The sequence below is a fragment of the Solanum lycopersicum genome, chromosome 5 (genome assembly GCF_036512215.1).
Source record: "Solanum lycopersicum chromosome 5, SLM_r2.1".
NCBI lineage: Eukaryota > Viridiplantae > Streptophyta > Magnoliopsida > Solanales > Solanaceae > Solanum > Solanum lycopersicum.
Window position 1 is genome coordinate 1466096 of NC_090804.1, and position 15733 is coordinate 1481828.

Below are 15733 nucleotides of genomic sequence, written 5' to 3' on the forward strand. Positions count from 1 at the left end.
GATTGAACGAATATACACTATATCTATCAGTGATCCATACATAAAAATGAAATATTATTAGTTTGAAAATGATGCAATATTAGAGTTTTTTCTTCATATTAACCATATGATTTAGTATAAATATGATGAAAATTTCACCGTTAAACACTCATAATTTCAAACACCAATAATGAAAAAGGATTCATTGGAATCATTAGCTGTTGTTGAAATTTCTATGGCAAAAGTCAACTCTTTTCCTTTATATCCTCAAAATAAAATCATTTTTATTATTTGATGAATATAAATATTACTCCTATTATAATTTTACCACTAGAAAATATTTATTATAAACCATACACTAATTTTTTATTTAGAAAAAAAATTAATTTAACTCTGAAGATGCATTCAGTGGCATTGAATGAATTGAATAGTGAGCTTTGAGATAACAAATGACTGACACACGAATATTATTATTATTATTAATAATAATATTTATTATATTTATTAAATTATTTATTACATAACAGAAATAATAATAACAATAATAGAAATATAATAAATCATTAAAAAGGGGAGACAGTGGCATGCTTGTGCCAGAAAATGTTTACTATAAAAAGTGATACACACAGCCAATTAAACCTTTTTTAAACACTAATAATTAAATTAATTTTAAGCTTCTCATTTTCTTCTTAAAAATATATGTTTTTATAGTCATCGAAATGTTATGACGTAAGCGTATATAAAAGCAGTGAATAACTATATACATTATTGAATTGGTCTTTGATATATCTCCTCGTTGAAAAATTATACAATATATATTCCGATTTAATTTTAAATTAATTTTTTTGACCATTGAGCTGTTGATTAAAATCAATTGATTTGTTCCTAAGACCTTGGCACAATTTACTCACAAATTCACATGGGAAGAATCTCCACGTTATGATTTTTGGAAACTGCATTATATGTTCCAATATATATTTATTGTATTATTATTAAAATTGTGTGGCTGTCAATAAGGAATTAAAGTCTCATAAAAAAAATTATAGGACCACACAATTCAACGAAAAACAATTAATTTATTTTTTAAAGAAAAATAAAAATAATTTTTGTAATAATGAAGATAAATGACAAAATTGATTCATTATTTTTATAGTTAGGTTTAAAATGACCCCTCTTAACTCATTGGCAATTTTGGTCTTATAAATTTATAAAATTGAGCACTTATGTTTTTCTTATTATGTTGAAAAAAAAATGTTATGAGAATTCTGAAGAAAAATAATATAAAATACCATGAAAGTCTAGTCCAATCTTTAAAATTAAGAATTACACCAAAAAATAGATAATTTCTTTTTACAATATTTTTATGTGATTCTAAAAATTAAGTGAAAACCACAAATAACTATGATTGTAAATATTAAGTTCATGAGTTAAATCTTTTTTTTTAAACATGTATTGTTAAATTTGACGATCAAAATAAGGCTAAATTATTTTATTTAGATCAAACATATAACTATTGTGACAAATTTAACGAATCAAAATTGCTAAATCATATATTTAAAAAACTATTTTGAACATAATCCTAAACTTAGAGTTTTTTTTTTTTTAAAAAAAATCATTTTCTTTATGTTTATGTCTTTTTTTTATTTATAAAGCTGATTTATTTTTGAACTTTTTCTAGGGGGTTGCGTAGCTAGCCTTCCAAAGCCAGCAAACTAACACCAAATCATGTAATAATTGATTATTTTTTTAAAAAAAAATTCGACTTAGCTTCCGCACATTTTGATTATTTCTGTAGTATACATTATTACTAGTTATTTTCTACCACCAATAATACTAGATAATTTTATTAATCGAAAATATGACAAATAGAAAAAAATACCTAATATTTTTTTTCTTTACCAGAATTTGAACCCATAATCAATCGATTCAAGTAGAAAGAAAAAAACAAAGAATAGACGTATATCAATAATTTCAAAAAGAAAAGAAAAAAAATAAGGTTAATTATAATATGATTACATGCTACTAAAGTGATTAAGGCTACACCAAATATACATTAAACATCTATTAGTATTCAAAAGTTAAACAATTGATATAGCTTCAAGTTTTAACATAGCCATATATCAATCCAATTTCTTTAACAAATAAAAAAGGTGAAAACGTCTGAAAAAAAATTAAACGAAAGATACGAGAAAAAAGAGAAATCAATGGTAACGAAAATATTAAAATCATTACTATCATTAGAGTTACATCGATAAAATTTAAATCTTCGTTCTATTATCCATATTATCTAATATTAGCTAAATATAAAAAAAAATTATCACTTTTTACGATGTATGACAAGGTTTAAATATAATTCAAATAATTATATAATTTATAAGTATGAATAGACAAGATTGAGAGGAAAATAGCTGGTCTAATTTGGCAACGTTAGCTTTTTTGTTCATTTTCACTCACGTTCTTTTGTTCTCCACCGGCTGAATATTTTTTTTTTTAATAATAATGAATATACTATATAGTTTTCCAATAAGTATAATACATATAATAAGAATAATAATATTTAAAATATTGCTTGTAAGTTGGAAGCAATTGATTGGTTGATTTTGAAATAAAAGCAGCCATAAATTGAATTCCAAGTGGAGTGATTTAAGAGTTCTCTTAAATATAATTTTACTTGTATTATTGGCAAAGTATAATTAATATTAATTAAAGCTAATTAACGATAAAGCTTAGAATAACAAATAGCACTAAGTTCCCAGGCCAGGCTGCGCGTGTAACCAAATTCTTGGACTAAATTAGTTTTTTTCGTTCTCGGATTCGAATTTGAGAATTCTGATTAAAAATGTATTTGATATGAAAAAAAATATTTTTTTATTTTTTTATATTTGATCGGATTAAAGTTTTGAAAAATATTTTATATTGAGAAGCATGTTTTTAAAATAAGGAATATGACTTTTTTTTTAATAGAAATAAGAAAAACAAATTTTATAAGTGACATTTTATGTTTAATGTATTCTCCGCACCTATCCATTGCCTCCAACACCTACTCTTTAACTATTTTAATCCCGTCATTAACGCTCCACTCCCACCCATCCCACACTTCAAGTGTTTTGTTAGATTACATATAAACGCTCTCGAGATAATATTTTTTTACTTATTTATTAAACACTGAAAAATAAACAGAAATCGACTTTATCTTCGATAAAAAATATTTTGCTTTCGTGCGAAGAAATCTCAATTATATTGATGACTAGTTTTCACTTTGCTCATGTCCTCTTGAAGAGGAGGGCTCTAAATGATCTTATAGTATGAATTTGAATAATTGAAATGTTAAAAGAGGGTATAAAAAACCATATAAAATACAAAAATAAAGAAGTAATAAAACACTATAAATTGAAAAAATAATACCTTCTCCATTCTAAAATTTATGATATATTTTCAACTCGAATATCTAAAATTTACTAAAAATCAAAATAATTTACAATTTTAACTCTTTAATAGGTAAGTAAATAATTGAGAACAAGAAGCAAAATCGTTAGACTTCAAAGAATTTAACAATTGGGACAAAGGAATAACATATATATTACAAAGTGAAAATAAGGTTTTTCTTCCGCTATAAAGATCGTAGTAGAGTAATAAATACTTCTTCATTCTTCACCAATTCGAGTTTAAGTTTCCGTAGATATAATTCCCCTTTATTAAGGAACGTTTAATATTAAAATATGAAACTTTTTGACATGAATCTAAATTTAATCAAATTTCAATGTGAATATCGAAATAGGGTGGCTAAAGTCCAAATAAACACCTTCAAAGCAGCCATTTTTGCTCTTTTCTTTTTCCTTTTCTAATCCTGTCTTTAACAACAGTAACCAAAAAAAAATTCAGTATTAGTAGTAGCAATATATTCTTCTTCTTCTAAACGCGTAGACTCAGAAGTATATCTAAAGATTAAACAATTTTTTTTTGATAATAATAGAATCACTGTCGGCACCCACAAAAAACCAGCAAAAACAACCAAAAACTCCTTCAAATTCAATTTTTTCTTTGTTAGATCTGCAAAAAGAACCAATCTTTAACACCCCTTTTGCTTATAGATCCAAAAATCTGCAAAAAAAAAATGGATTCTTCAGAGCAACGTCGTAAGAGGAAAAGGATTTTGAGACCATCTTCAATATCAGCTCTTGTTTATTTTTTCTCTGTAAGGTCTTTTGTTTTATGTTTTAGTTTTTTGATTTTTGTTTTTCTTTTATCTTATCATATCCCTTTTAGTTCCTCTGTTTTTCGACCTGTTTTAGTTGTTTCAAGATTGTCTTTACTGTCATCTTCGTCTGATTTATTGTCTACTTCCTTGTCATTTCAAGATTTTGGTAGTAGTAGTAGTTCTTTATTGCATTTACAAATTGAGGGTCGAGTTTTGTTTCCTGATCATGTGTTGTTGTTTGTGAACAAAAATGAGTTATTCAGTAAAAATACGGAGTTTGAGTGTGTTTATGGTAGAAATAGTACTGGTGATGATGTTGGTATTGTAAAGGAGAAATCGTATTCTGTAGATGTTTATGGCGATTTTGAATTTGGGGCTTTCGTTAGATGCCCGTTACCTCGGGTTAATTATTCAGCTGTGGTGAATTTGAGGGAGTTGAGGGGAAATGGGAGTAATCAGACTGTTAATTCTTGGGAAAATGTGGCTTATGCTGCAGCTTTGGATGGGAACACAGTAGTTGTGTTTGTGAAAGGATTGAATTTGAGGCCTGATAGAGAATCAGATTCGAGTCAGTTTAGTTGTTATTTTGGTTTGGGAAATTTCGAAAAAGAGGGGAGGTTTGCACTTAGGACAAAGGCGATAACGGCTGCTCAAGAGGTTGTGAGGTGTGCGTTGCCATTGAGTATTAGGAAGAATCCTGAGAAGGCTCGAGGGATACGAATAACTATTGGTATGTTGTCTCATGTTCATGCTAGAGCTCATGAACACGTGCTTTTGCCTTCGGTAGCTAAGATTACTGAGTTGAAATCTGAGGGAAGGAGGGATGTTGAAAACGGGAAGTATGATCTTTGTGTGTGTACTATGGTGTGGAATCAAGGTTCAGCGCTTCGTGAATGGATTACATATCATTCTTGGCTTGGAGTTGAGAGGTGGTTTATCTACGACAATAATAGCGATGACAATATCAAGGATGTGATTGAAGAGCTTGAGATTGAGAATTACAATGTTACACGACATGTTTGGCCGTGGATCAAGACTCAAGAAGCAGGCTTTTCGCATTGTGCTCTTAGAGCGAAGAAAGAATGTAATTGGGTATCGTTCATGGATGTGGATGAGTATTTCTACTTTCCGTATTCTACTCCAGGGCATCAATGTTTGAGAAGCTCAGGTTACGCGGGACAGGATTCCCTTCGATCCCTCGTGGCAAATGTATCATCATCTTCACCAGGAATTGCGGAGATTAGAACAACTTGCCATAGTTTTGGACCGTCTGGTCTGAATTCAGCTCCTTCTCAGGGTATCACTGTTGGATATACTTGTCGTCTTAAGAGTCCCGAGAGACACAAATCAATCATACGTCCCGATGCTTTGGACACCACTCTCCTCAATGTGGTGCATCATTTCCACTTGAGGAAAGGATTTAGCTACATGAATTTGCCACAAAGTACTGCAGTGATAAACCACTACAAATACCAAGTGTGGGAGGTATTCAGGGCGAAATTTTTCAGACGAGTAGCTACATATGTCGTCGATTGGCAGAACAATCAAAATGAAGGATCAAGGGATAGAGCACCTGGTTTAGGGACAGAGGCCATTGAGCCACCAAATTGGCCATTACAATTCTGTGAAGTTTGGGATACCGGCCTTCGAGACTTTGTTTTGTCAAACTTTGCTGATTTATCAACTGGTTTGTTGCCTTGGGAGAAGTCTTCTTTCTAATCACTGAGTCCCGATAACTATCGTAGAGAAAGGAAGTCTAGAAGCCAGGGCTTTGTTCACCTTTGGACACGAGCACTATTCCATTCTCGGGAGAAATCCGTCTTGGAGATTGAACAACAATAAGATGAGTCAACGTTCAATCTAAGCTAGGGAGCTTGAACAAAGGCTCAAAGCCAATCCCACGGAATAGTAAAGCTTCACAGGGTCTTTCTGTCCAGGTGCAGGTAGTCCGCGTTTGCAGAAAAGATGATCTATAAGATTCAATTCTTTTTTTCATTCTATCGCGATTGTATCGAACTTCCCTTAGCTTTTGTAGACAAAATATTTACACAATAGCTTTGAATAGGAAAATTTTTTCCTTCTTTTTTTGAATATATTTGTAATCATTCTACAGTATGATATTTTTCATTAAATGAGATCTACTCAGTCAATTCTTTTATCATTCTTTTTACCATTGAATCTTGCCTTATTCTACCCTCCATTTTTGGGTAACTTTTAATTGGTAACATGACATAATATTTTGAAAATGTCAAGCGAAAACTATGAACGTCACGATGTAACAAGTATAAAGTGTTTTCTTTCATCTGTTCTAGTCTTGATGTCGGTGTTTACCTGGTACTTTTCTCTGGTTAGAGGTGACAGATATCCCATGAACTCAGTACATTTCATCCTCGTGACAATTAACACATTATACACCAACTTCCATGCTCAATTTTCTTGTTATAATAGCCTTGTAATAAGCACAAAACCTAGAAATGGATTCAAAATTTTAACTTAATGAGTTCAAGTTCAAAATTCTACCACATCCTATTTAGTCATGTTTTGACACGTATACAAAATTTGAGCTAAAATTATTGAGACAACGACATATAAAATTGGACACATAAAATTAGATTAGGGATTTGCTTTAATAAATCATACGAAGTAATCTTGGAATATCCAAAATCCTTCACGATACAAAGCATTATTCATAAAACAACATATATAAGCCAATAATTGGCAGTAACTTTTTACTAATTAATTAAAAATTAGGTTCACGAAAACAAGTATTAACCCCTTCGACAAATAAACAACCACAACTTATATGATTTGCCTTAATATAAGCTGCATTTCAATAAGAAAAATCAGAATAATTTTCTTAAATTAATATCTTGCTTAATAGCTTCAGTATCTGAAATCAAAATTAGAAGCCAAACAAAACAATCCAATTAGTCTAACTGATCTTTTAGTGACCACTATTTTTGTTGAATATTCAAAGACTTTTAGACTGACACGTTTTGAATCGTCTATAATATTTTATGTATCATATATATCTAGAAAAGTCTATTTATAATTAAAAAAATACATTCTCTAAAAACGTCTTTAAAATTCCGTATCTTGAAATTAATTATGTTTCATATTTTATATTAAAATTTACTCCATTTATTACTTGCCATGATGCTATTCTAATCTACATTGATTAGTAGTCAACTATGATTATTGCAGTAAAATAATCAACATCTTATTATTTTAAATGTTGAAAGCCCCTATATTGAAAGATTAAATTATCAAAATTTCAATTAAATATTGAATAATTATTTTATCTCTCAATCTATCATTACCCCCGCAACAATTTAATGATTTATATATACAAAAATATAAATAAACATACAAAACAATTTAGTACTATTCTTTTTTCTTTATTTCTAATTTTCTTGTGTGTTTATATTATTTGTAGCTTAATCGTGCCAACTAAATCAATGTATTCCTCATTATATTTACAATCAATTTTCAATTCGAAGTTATTTCTTGATCTTTTTATGTGATTTTTCATGTTGGTTTGAGTTTTTATAATAGGCATTTCTATTTTTCGATCTCTTTAATTCTAAAAAATGTAATTCTCTTTTGACTTTTTATTTACTATATGAGATCAAACAATTAGAAACTATGCGATAAAATTTACCTTTTTAACACTTCAAGAGTAATATATAATGTTACAAAAAAAACATTGGGGAGATATTATAGGTGAAGAAATCATCAACATCATTTTAATTTTGTTCAAAATAAAATCGAAATTGAAAAACAAATAATAATAATAGAAGATGAGAATTTGATATGAAATAAATTAAAATTAGACACATAAAAGATGAGAGTTTGCTTCAATAAATCATATAAAGTAATTTCGGAGTAATCCAAAATCTTAAAAATTGACTTCTAATCAAACAACATAAGCCAATAATTGGCAATAATTTTTGCCTAATTAATTATGATTTAGGTTCACAAAAACAACTGTATGTGCCTTTAACCATCAAACAACCACCGCTCTTAAAAAATACCTGAATACAAGCTGCATTTCAATCTGGATAATCGGAACATCTTCCTATATTAACAGCTTGATTAATAGCTTCAGTACCTGAAATCATAATTAGAAGAACCAAACAAAACAATCCAATTAGTAAAACTGATCTCTTAGTGACCACCATTTTTGTTGATTGTTCAAAGACTTCTGGACTGACACGTTTTGAATCGTCTATTATATTTTATGCATCATGTATGTTTATTTTATAATAAAAAAAATGTATTCTCTAGAAACTTCTTTGAAATTAATTATGTTTCATATTTTGTTTTAAAATTTATTTATTACTTGCTATGATGCTATTATAATCTACATTGACTAGTAGTCAACTGCGATTATTACAGTAATCTACATTGATTAATAGTCAACTGCGATTATTACAATAATCTACATTGATTAGTAGTCAACTGCAATTATTATAGTAATCTACATTGATTAATAGTCAACTACGATTATAACAGTAAACTAATTAGCATATTATTGTTTTAAATGTTGTGAAGCCCCTAAATTGAAAACTTGAATAATCAAAATTTCAATTAAATATTGAATAATTATTTCACCTTACCTTTCAATTAATCATTACTCCCATAACATTATATATATATATATATATATATATATATATATATTATTTGTAGCTTAATCGTGCCAACTAAATCGATGTATTTCTTATTATATCTACAATTAATTTTTAATTCGAAGTTATTTTTTGATCTTTTTATGTGATTTTTCATGTTTGTTTGAATTTTGGTCATAGGCATTTCTATTTTTAAACCTCTCTAATTCTAAAAAATGTAATTCTTTTTTGACTTTTTATTTTACTATATGAGATCAAACAATTAAAAAATATGCGACAAAATTTATCTTTTTAACACTTCAAAAATAATGTATAATGTTAAAGAAAACATTGAGGAGATACTATAGGTGAAGAAATCATCAACATTATTTTTAATTCTATTCAAAACAAGATCGAAATCGAAAAACAAATAATAATAAAAGATAAGAATTTAATATGACATAAATTAAAATTGGACACATAGAAGATCTAAATCATATAAAGTAATTTTGGAATAATCCAAAATCTTAAAAATTGACTATTAATCAAACAACACAAGCCAATAACTGGCAATAACTTTTGCCTAATTAATTATATGATTTAGGTTCACAAAAACAACTGTATGTGCCTTTAACCATCAAACAACCACCGCTCTTAAAAAATGCCTGAATACAAGCTGCATTACAATCTGGATAATCGGAACATCTTCCTATATTAACAGCTTGATTAATAGCTTCAGTGCCTGAAATCATAATTAGAATAGCTAAACAAAACAATCCAATTAAAAAAGTTGATTTCTTAGTGGCCACCATTTTTATCAAATATTCAGAGGCTTCTGGGCTGACGTGCTTCTCTTCTAGTGTTTTGTGTAGAAAAATGTATGCCTAGGAAGATCTATTTATACAAAAAAAATTATTGATATTTTTTAAAATTGTGTATCTTAAAATAAATTATGTTCCATATTTTGCATGGAAACTAATATATTACTTGCTATAATACAACTAGAAATTGTACTTTTTGAAATATAATTGAAATTGTATAGCTTGAAGTAGATTTATATTCCATATTTAGTATGGAAATTTATTTATTTATTTACTATGATACTTCTAAAAATGTACTCTTTTTGAAACATCTTTGAAATTGTAGATTATGTTCCATATTTTGTATGGAAACTAATATATTACTTGCTATAATACAACTAGAAAATTGTACTTTTTGAAATATTATTGAAATTGTGTACCTTGAAGTAGATTTATATTCCATAGTTTATATGGAAATTTATTAATTTATTTGTTATGATATATACTAATAAAAAAATGTACTCTTTTTGAAATATCTTTGAAATTGTGTCTTGTAAAATAGATTATGTTCCATGTTTTTGTATGGAAGTTTTTTTTCATTTTAACTTGCTATAATATTATTGATTATGAATTTGTGATTAACGCGTCTTCATCATATTTTAAAAGTGAAAAACCTTTAAACTGAAAAAGTTAAATTACGAAAATATCAATTAATTATCGAACAATTATTTACACTTCAGTTAATCACTATACAACTTCTTACAAAAATATAAGTATATATTTTAATCAATATTACTCCAGCAGATTTGAATACTATATTAATTATTAATTACACACTGTATTTGGTATTTCTAGAAAATTGTTGTATTCAATGTATTACATGAAATACGAAGTAACACCACAACTTCTTAGCAAAGGTTTGAACTATTCTATATGTATATCGGTCCGAATTCGATGATTTCTAATTGTATATCATGTATATAAATGTTTATTCTTATATGAAGAAAGTGTATCAGATGTGGTTTAGGCTCATAATAAACATTTAGCACTAAGTTCGTAACTTTTCTATTATCTAAGTTTTTCGCATGAGATGATAGAAGAGTCAACTTCAAACGATCATATCTTTCAGATTATAAAGAGCTAGGTATCCTAAGACCTATCAATTTTAAAGGTCTACTTCTTTCCAACGCCAGTGATTGTTTGTCCATTTGAGTTCAGAGTAAATTGTTAAAAGTAATCTATTAAAGTCTTTGATAGGTACCTAGTGTGTGACATATAAATTGATTTTTAATTGTATATCATATATATAAATGTTTATTCTTATATGAAGAAAGTGTATCAGATGTGGTTTAGGCTCATAATAAACCTCTAGCACTAAGTTAGTAACATTTTTATTATCTAAATTTTTCGCATGAGATGATACAAGAGTCAAATTCAAACGATCATATCTTTCGGATTATAAAGAGTTAGGTGTCCTAAGACCTATCAATTTAAAGGTCTACTTCTTTCCAACACTAGTGATTGTTTGTCCATTGAAGTTCAGAGTAAACTGTTAGAAATAATCTATCAAAGTCTTTGACAAGGACGTAATGTGTGACATATAAAATGAAACCGAAGGAAGTATAACTTAAGTCCTATACAATAACATCAGTTTAGTTGATAAATGAATTATGCAACAAATCAATTAAAAGGTGATTGCATACAACACAATTCAATAATATTGTTCGTAATCTTTATAAATGATAAATTATACCATAATAACATGTTAAATTACACCGATAATATAAATCACATACATACAAGAACATAATAATAAATTAATAATAATTAAGCTGTTGTTGCTGCCTTATTAACTAGAGATTTAGGAGGAGGAGGCAATATAATTAGAGGTAATCCAGCAGTAGCCAAAGACTCATAACAATTTTTCTCATGAAACTTCTTGATATAATTTGAAGCCTTGTGATTTGTAATTTGAGCATTCAAATTACTTAAATCATCTTGATTTCTCTTATGAAATTTCTTGATATAATCAGAAAAAATCCCATCTTGATAATCATGATCAATAATATTATTTTGATGAACTAAACATGAGGAAGATTTTTTACTTTCTTCTTGACCATGTTCTTTAACAAATGTATAAGAATTTGACTTGGTTTTTGGAATTTGTGATTTCTTGTAATTATTCCCTTTTTCTAGTTGAAAAGAAGAGATAGTAGAAATATTATTTGTTGAAGATTGGGAATTTTTTTGGTGTTTATTTGTTGTTGATCCAAGATTAATGGATGCAAGAGAGAAGGATGATAGTGTTATGATATTTATCACTATTTGCATGGTTTTTTCACAAAAAGATTTTTTTTCTTGCACCTTGTTTTTTTGAGTCATGATTGAAGAAAAAAAAATGGTTTAATTTTAAAAAAAAAAATTAAAAAAGGAGAGAAGAAAGTGGTGTGTTTTTCTCAAGAATGGTTTCCTTCATTTATATTTATATATAAATAAAGAAGAATATAGTTATCTTTAATTTATATTCTGTGGGGTTTGTGGAGGGAAATTTGATTGCAAAAAACAATCAAGAAAGGGCCAAGGCACATTTTTTGATTGACAAGCTAGCCCCAAGATGGGAAAGATCTTATGTGCTGGAAGGAAGAAGTAACGGAGACTGAATTTTCGATAAGAGGGTTTAAAATTTAAAGAAATAGATATATGCTGTCGTCGAAGGTAATACAATATCTACTATACATATTCAAAAAATTATTTTAACCATGTAAATATAATATAACTTTTTGCTGAAGAGGGTTCGGATGAAATTCCTAATGATAAGGTGGCTCTACCACTGACTGAAAGGGAAAAAAATATGTTGACGGAGTAGTAAATATTTAGAACTCGTTTGATTATAAATATTATAAATATATATCTATTGAAAAAGAATGTGATTAAACTTGTTTGGTCATAAAATTTACTTAGTTTTTGGGGGAAAAAATTGGCATTTAAGAGATTACTTGTTTTTGAGGTAATATACACCTCAAACTTTTATATTTTACAATAAAATAATAATAATTTTTAAAAATCCATCTTTTTTGTTACTCCAATCAATTTTATCTAATGCCTTATTTGCTTAACCTTAAAATTTGCAAGATATTAAATTAAAATAAATTCAAACTCAATGATTTATCGATTTACAAAAAGATTGAGTTAATCATTATTTTATTTGGTTATGTTGTACTATTATTCGTGAAATGTTGAAGCTAATTATTTTAATTATACTTTGTTATAACATGTGAGCCTAATTGTAATTTGCCTAATAACCTTTTGAATTTGTATTATATATTTCATTATAAAAATAGTTCTTAGAACTCATGAGCATAAACATGTTTCATGTTTTGTTCCATAAAGTGAAATAGTTTTCGAAATTTATGATCAAGTGCGTATTGAAACTCAAAGCAAAATTCACTCTAATTTAATTTTTAAATATATTTAAAACTCTATAACCTAACACTAACTTCTTAATTTTTAATCAAAAATAATATTTTCTTTTAAAAATACTTTTATTTAAAATTAAAAATTTTCGATACGACTCCAAATTAATCGTGGCTAACAAAAGGGATACCCAAAGGGCCCTGCGTATAGATTTCATCGAATCTACAGTATTTTCAACAATTATATTTATATATATATATATATATATATAACCATTTAATTATGAATATATAAATATATTATGTTAACAAAAAGTTTTTTATTTTCTAGTGCAGAACAAAGAATGTATTTCTTTTTGCAATTTTAAATTTAGCCAATTAGAAAACAAAACTTGACCAAAAAAGAAGAAGAAGAAACCACTAAAAGATGAAAGCAATTATAATTATTTTAAAACATTTATATGAATTTGAGAAAATTAAGAACCATCTAAATTAAGTTTCACATAAACAAACAAAAATATTCTTTAAACATATTTAGCAACATAATGATGATAAAAATATAATAAGGGAAGTGCTAAATAACCAAAATTTTGGTCAAAATTTTATTAAAAATTTGAAAAAATTATAATATTTTTTTAATTTAAAAATAAACAAATCTTTTTTCATTTTCAATTAAAAGCTATTAAAGTTGAAATGAAAAAAATGTTTAAAAAGATAAAATAATATAGAAAAAAATATTTCTAACCAAATTTTCTGGCTAATTTCTTTTTTCCCTAATAATAATAAATACAAAAAGTTTCCAATAACATAATTATGTCAAGTCTATTTTAAAGTAAATGCAAAACATATGGTCTTTACCTAATGACCCAATCAAAATTAAATGATGCCTTAATTAGACGTTTAACGTATATACAAATGGACATAATCCCGACAATTGTAAACTTTTAATTAATTATTAATCTTAACTTTGTGAAATTCTTTAGGAGAGAGTATTGATTCTAACTTTCGTGTATTTGAGACGTATTGTTATGTTATTTGATAAGTTCTTTTCATTTTCGATTCTTTAAGAATTTTTATAAAAGTCTTTTATTTGCTTTTTTTAGTTTTGTTTTCATGAAACGATAATGATTTATGAAAGGACTAATAATAAAAAGAAAATATATAATTTCTAGAGGATAAGTTTTGCAGGAAAAATTACATGATCAAACGTTATTCTTCTTATTTTCAATAATAGAAAATATATCAAATCATGTTTATATAGATTGTGAAAATTCTTATTTTAATTTTTTTTTCGATATGCTTCAAGTAATTTTTCAAATAATATACGAACTATTTAAAAAAAATCAACGAATAGGCATATAAGCCTCTTGTTCCGTCCATCACAACACTTTACATAGTTGGGTCAAGATTTGATAATTATGAATTCATAACGAATTTAAGTTAATAAGAAACTAATTTTATAAAAACCAATGTGATATAATAGTTATATTTATGACTTCATATTAAACTAAAGATATTAACTTTTTTTTTATAAGTTTGAACGATAAATTTTAGATCTGTCTCACGTGTTTTATGAGGTACTTTTAACTTATAATTTAAGTCTCCTCATGTTATATTTGTCGAGCTTATTAACTTTATCAAAATATTTTTCTAGATAGATTCACATAAATTATTTTTTCTACTCGTATATGATCTTGATTGAATCTCAAATTTTTAAACTTCAGTTTCATGTTTTATTCTTTCTCATATATCTATATCTATATCTATATATATATATATATATATATATATATATATATATATATATATATATATATATATTAGTTGTATACATATCAAAGATGCACCTTAAAAGTTATTTAGTAAAATGTATAAGAATAGTATAACTTGATAGAGTGTATGAATAATAATAGGATTAGTTATGTTGAGATTAACTCATATTTCCTGTTTGATTTAATTTATTAAGGACAATTCTATCTCTAATTATGTTTATCAATAATGTATTAATTGCTTTTATATTGTTAGTATCACGGTTTGTTAAGTATTATTTATATACCATGTAATATTGAATATGATATATAACTAACTCATGTATTATTAGTTATAAATAAATTTAAATTATCACCAATCAAATACAAGTGCATGACCATACAAGTTTTGTTATAAATGATAAAATATTAAACAAAAATAGCATTTGATAATTAGCATAGTGAGATTTACAATAAAGGTGTCCAAATAATACCATAATTTACAAAAATATGGCCCTCGCTTATTTTATATTAGGTAATTTGTCCACTCTTTTCATAGGCATGAGAGACTTATTTTAGCCTTAAGATTAATAAAGGATGTTTGTATTTTTTGTGCTTTCTCAATTATCTATTAAGTAATTTAGTTTAATGGATATATATATATATCCTTCGAAATGATTCATTGGTTTGACTTGAGATTTTCATTTTTGAAGGTTTTTACTTTGAAATTTCTCGTTCGTGAAAGTAAGATGTTTATCTTTTGGGTTGAGTTCGTTATATTAGATTTAATTAGTGCACGTTACTTCTCTTATATACTTTATGAGCTATGACATAAGAGCAGAGATCTTGTCACGTGTTCACCCACATAAGGCTACAAATTTCCCCTTATCATAAGAGTTACATTAATATCGACAAAAATTATGATAGAATGATAAATATTTTTTTTATTCTTAATCAATATCTCGAATTCAAGTTACAAAATAAT

The 15733-nt window shown here is 26.8% G+C and overlaps 1 protein-coding gene across 1 annotated transcript; it reads left to right on the plus strand.

Moving 5' to 3' along the window:
• The first annotated feature begins 3760 nt into the window (after positions 1–3760).
• LOC101247523 (glycosyltransferase family 92 protein RCOM_0530710) lies at positions 3761–6338 on the plus strand. Its single transcript, XM_004238689.4, has one exon. The coding sequence runs from the start codon at positions 4094–4096 to the stop codon at positions 5894–5896; it is 1803 nt and encodes a 600-aa protein (XP_004238737.1). The 5' UTR covers positions 3761–4093; the 3' UTR covers positions 5897–6338.
• Positions 6339–15733: the final 9395 nt, after the last annotated feature.

Coding starts and splice junctions, on each gene's coding strand:
- LOC101247523 (XM_004238689.4), top strand. CDS start 4,094: ATGGATTCTTCAGAGCAACGTCGTAAGAGGAAAAGGATTTTGAGACCA.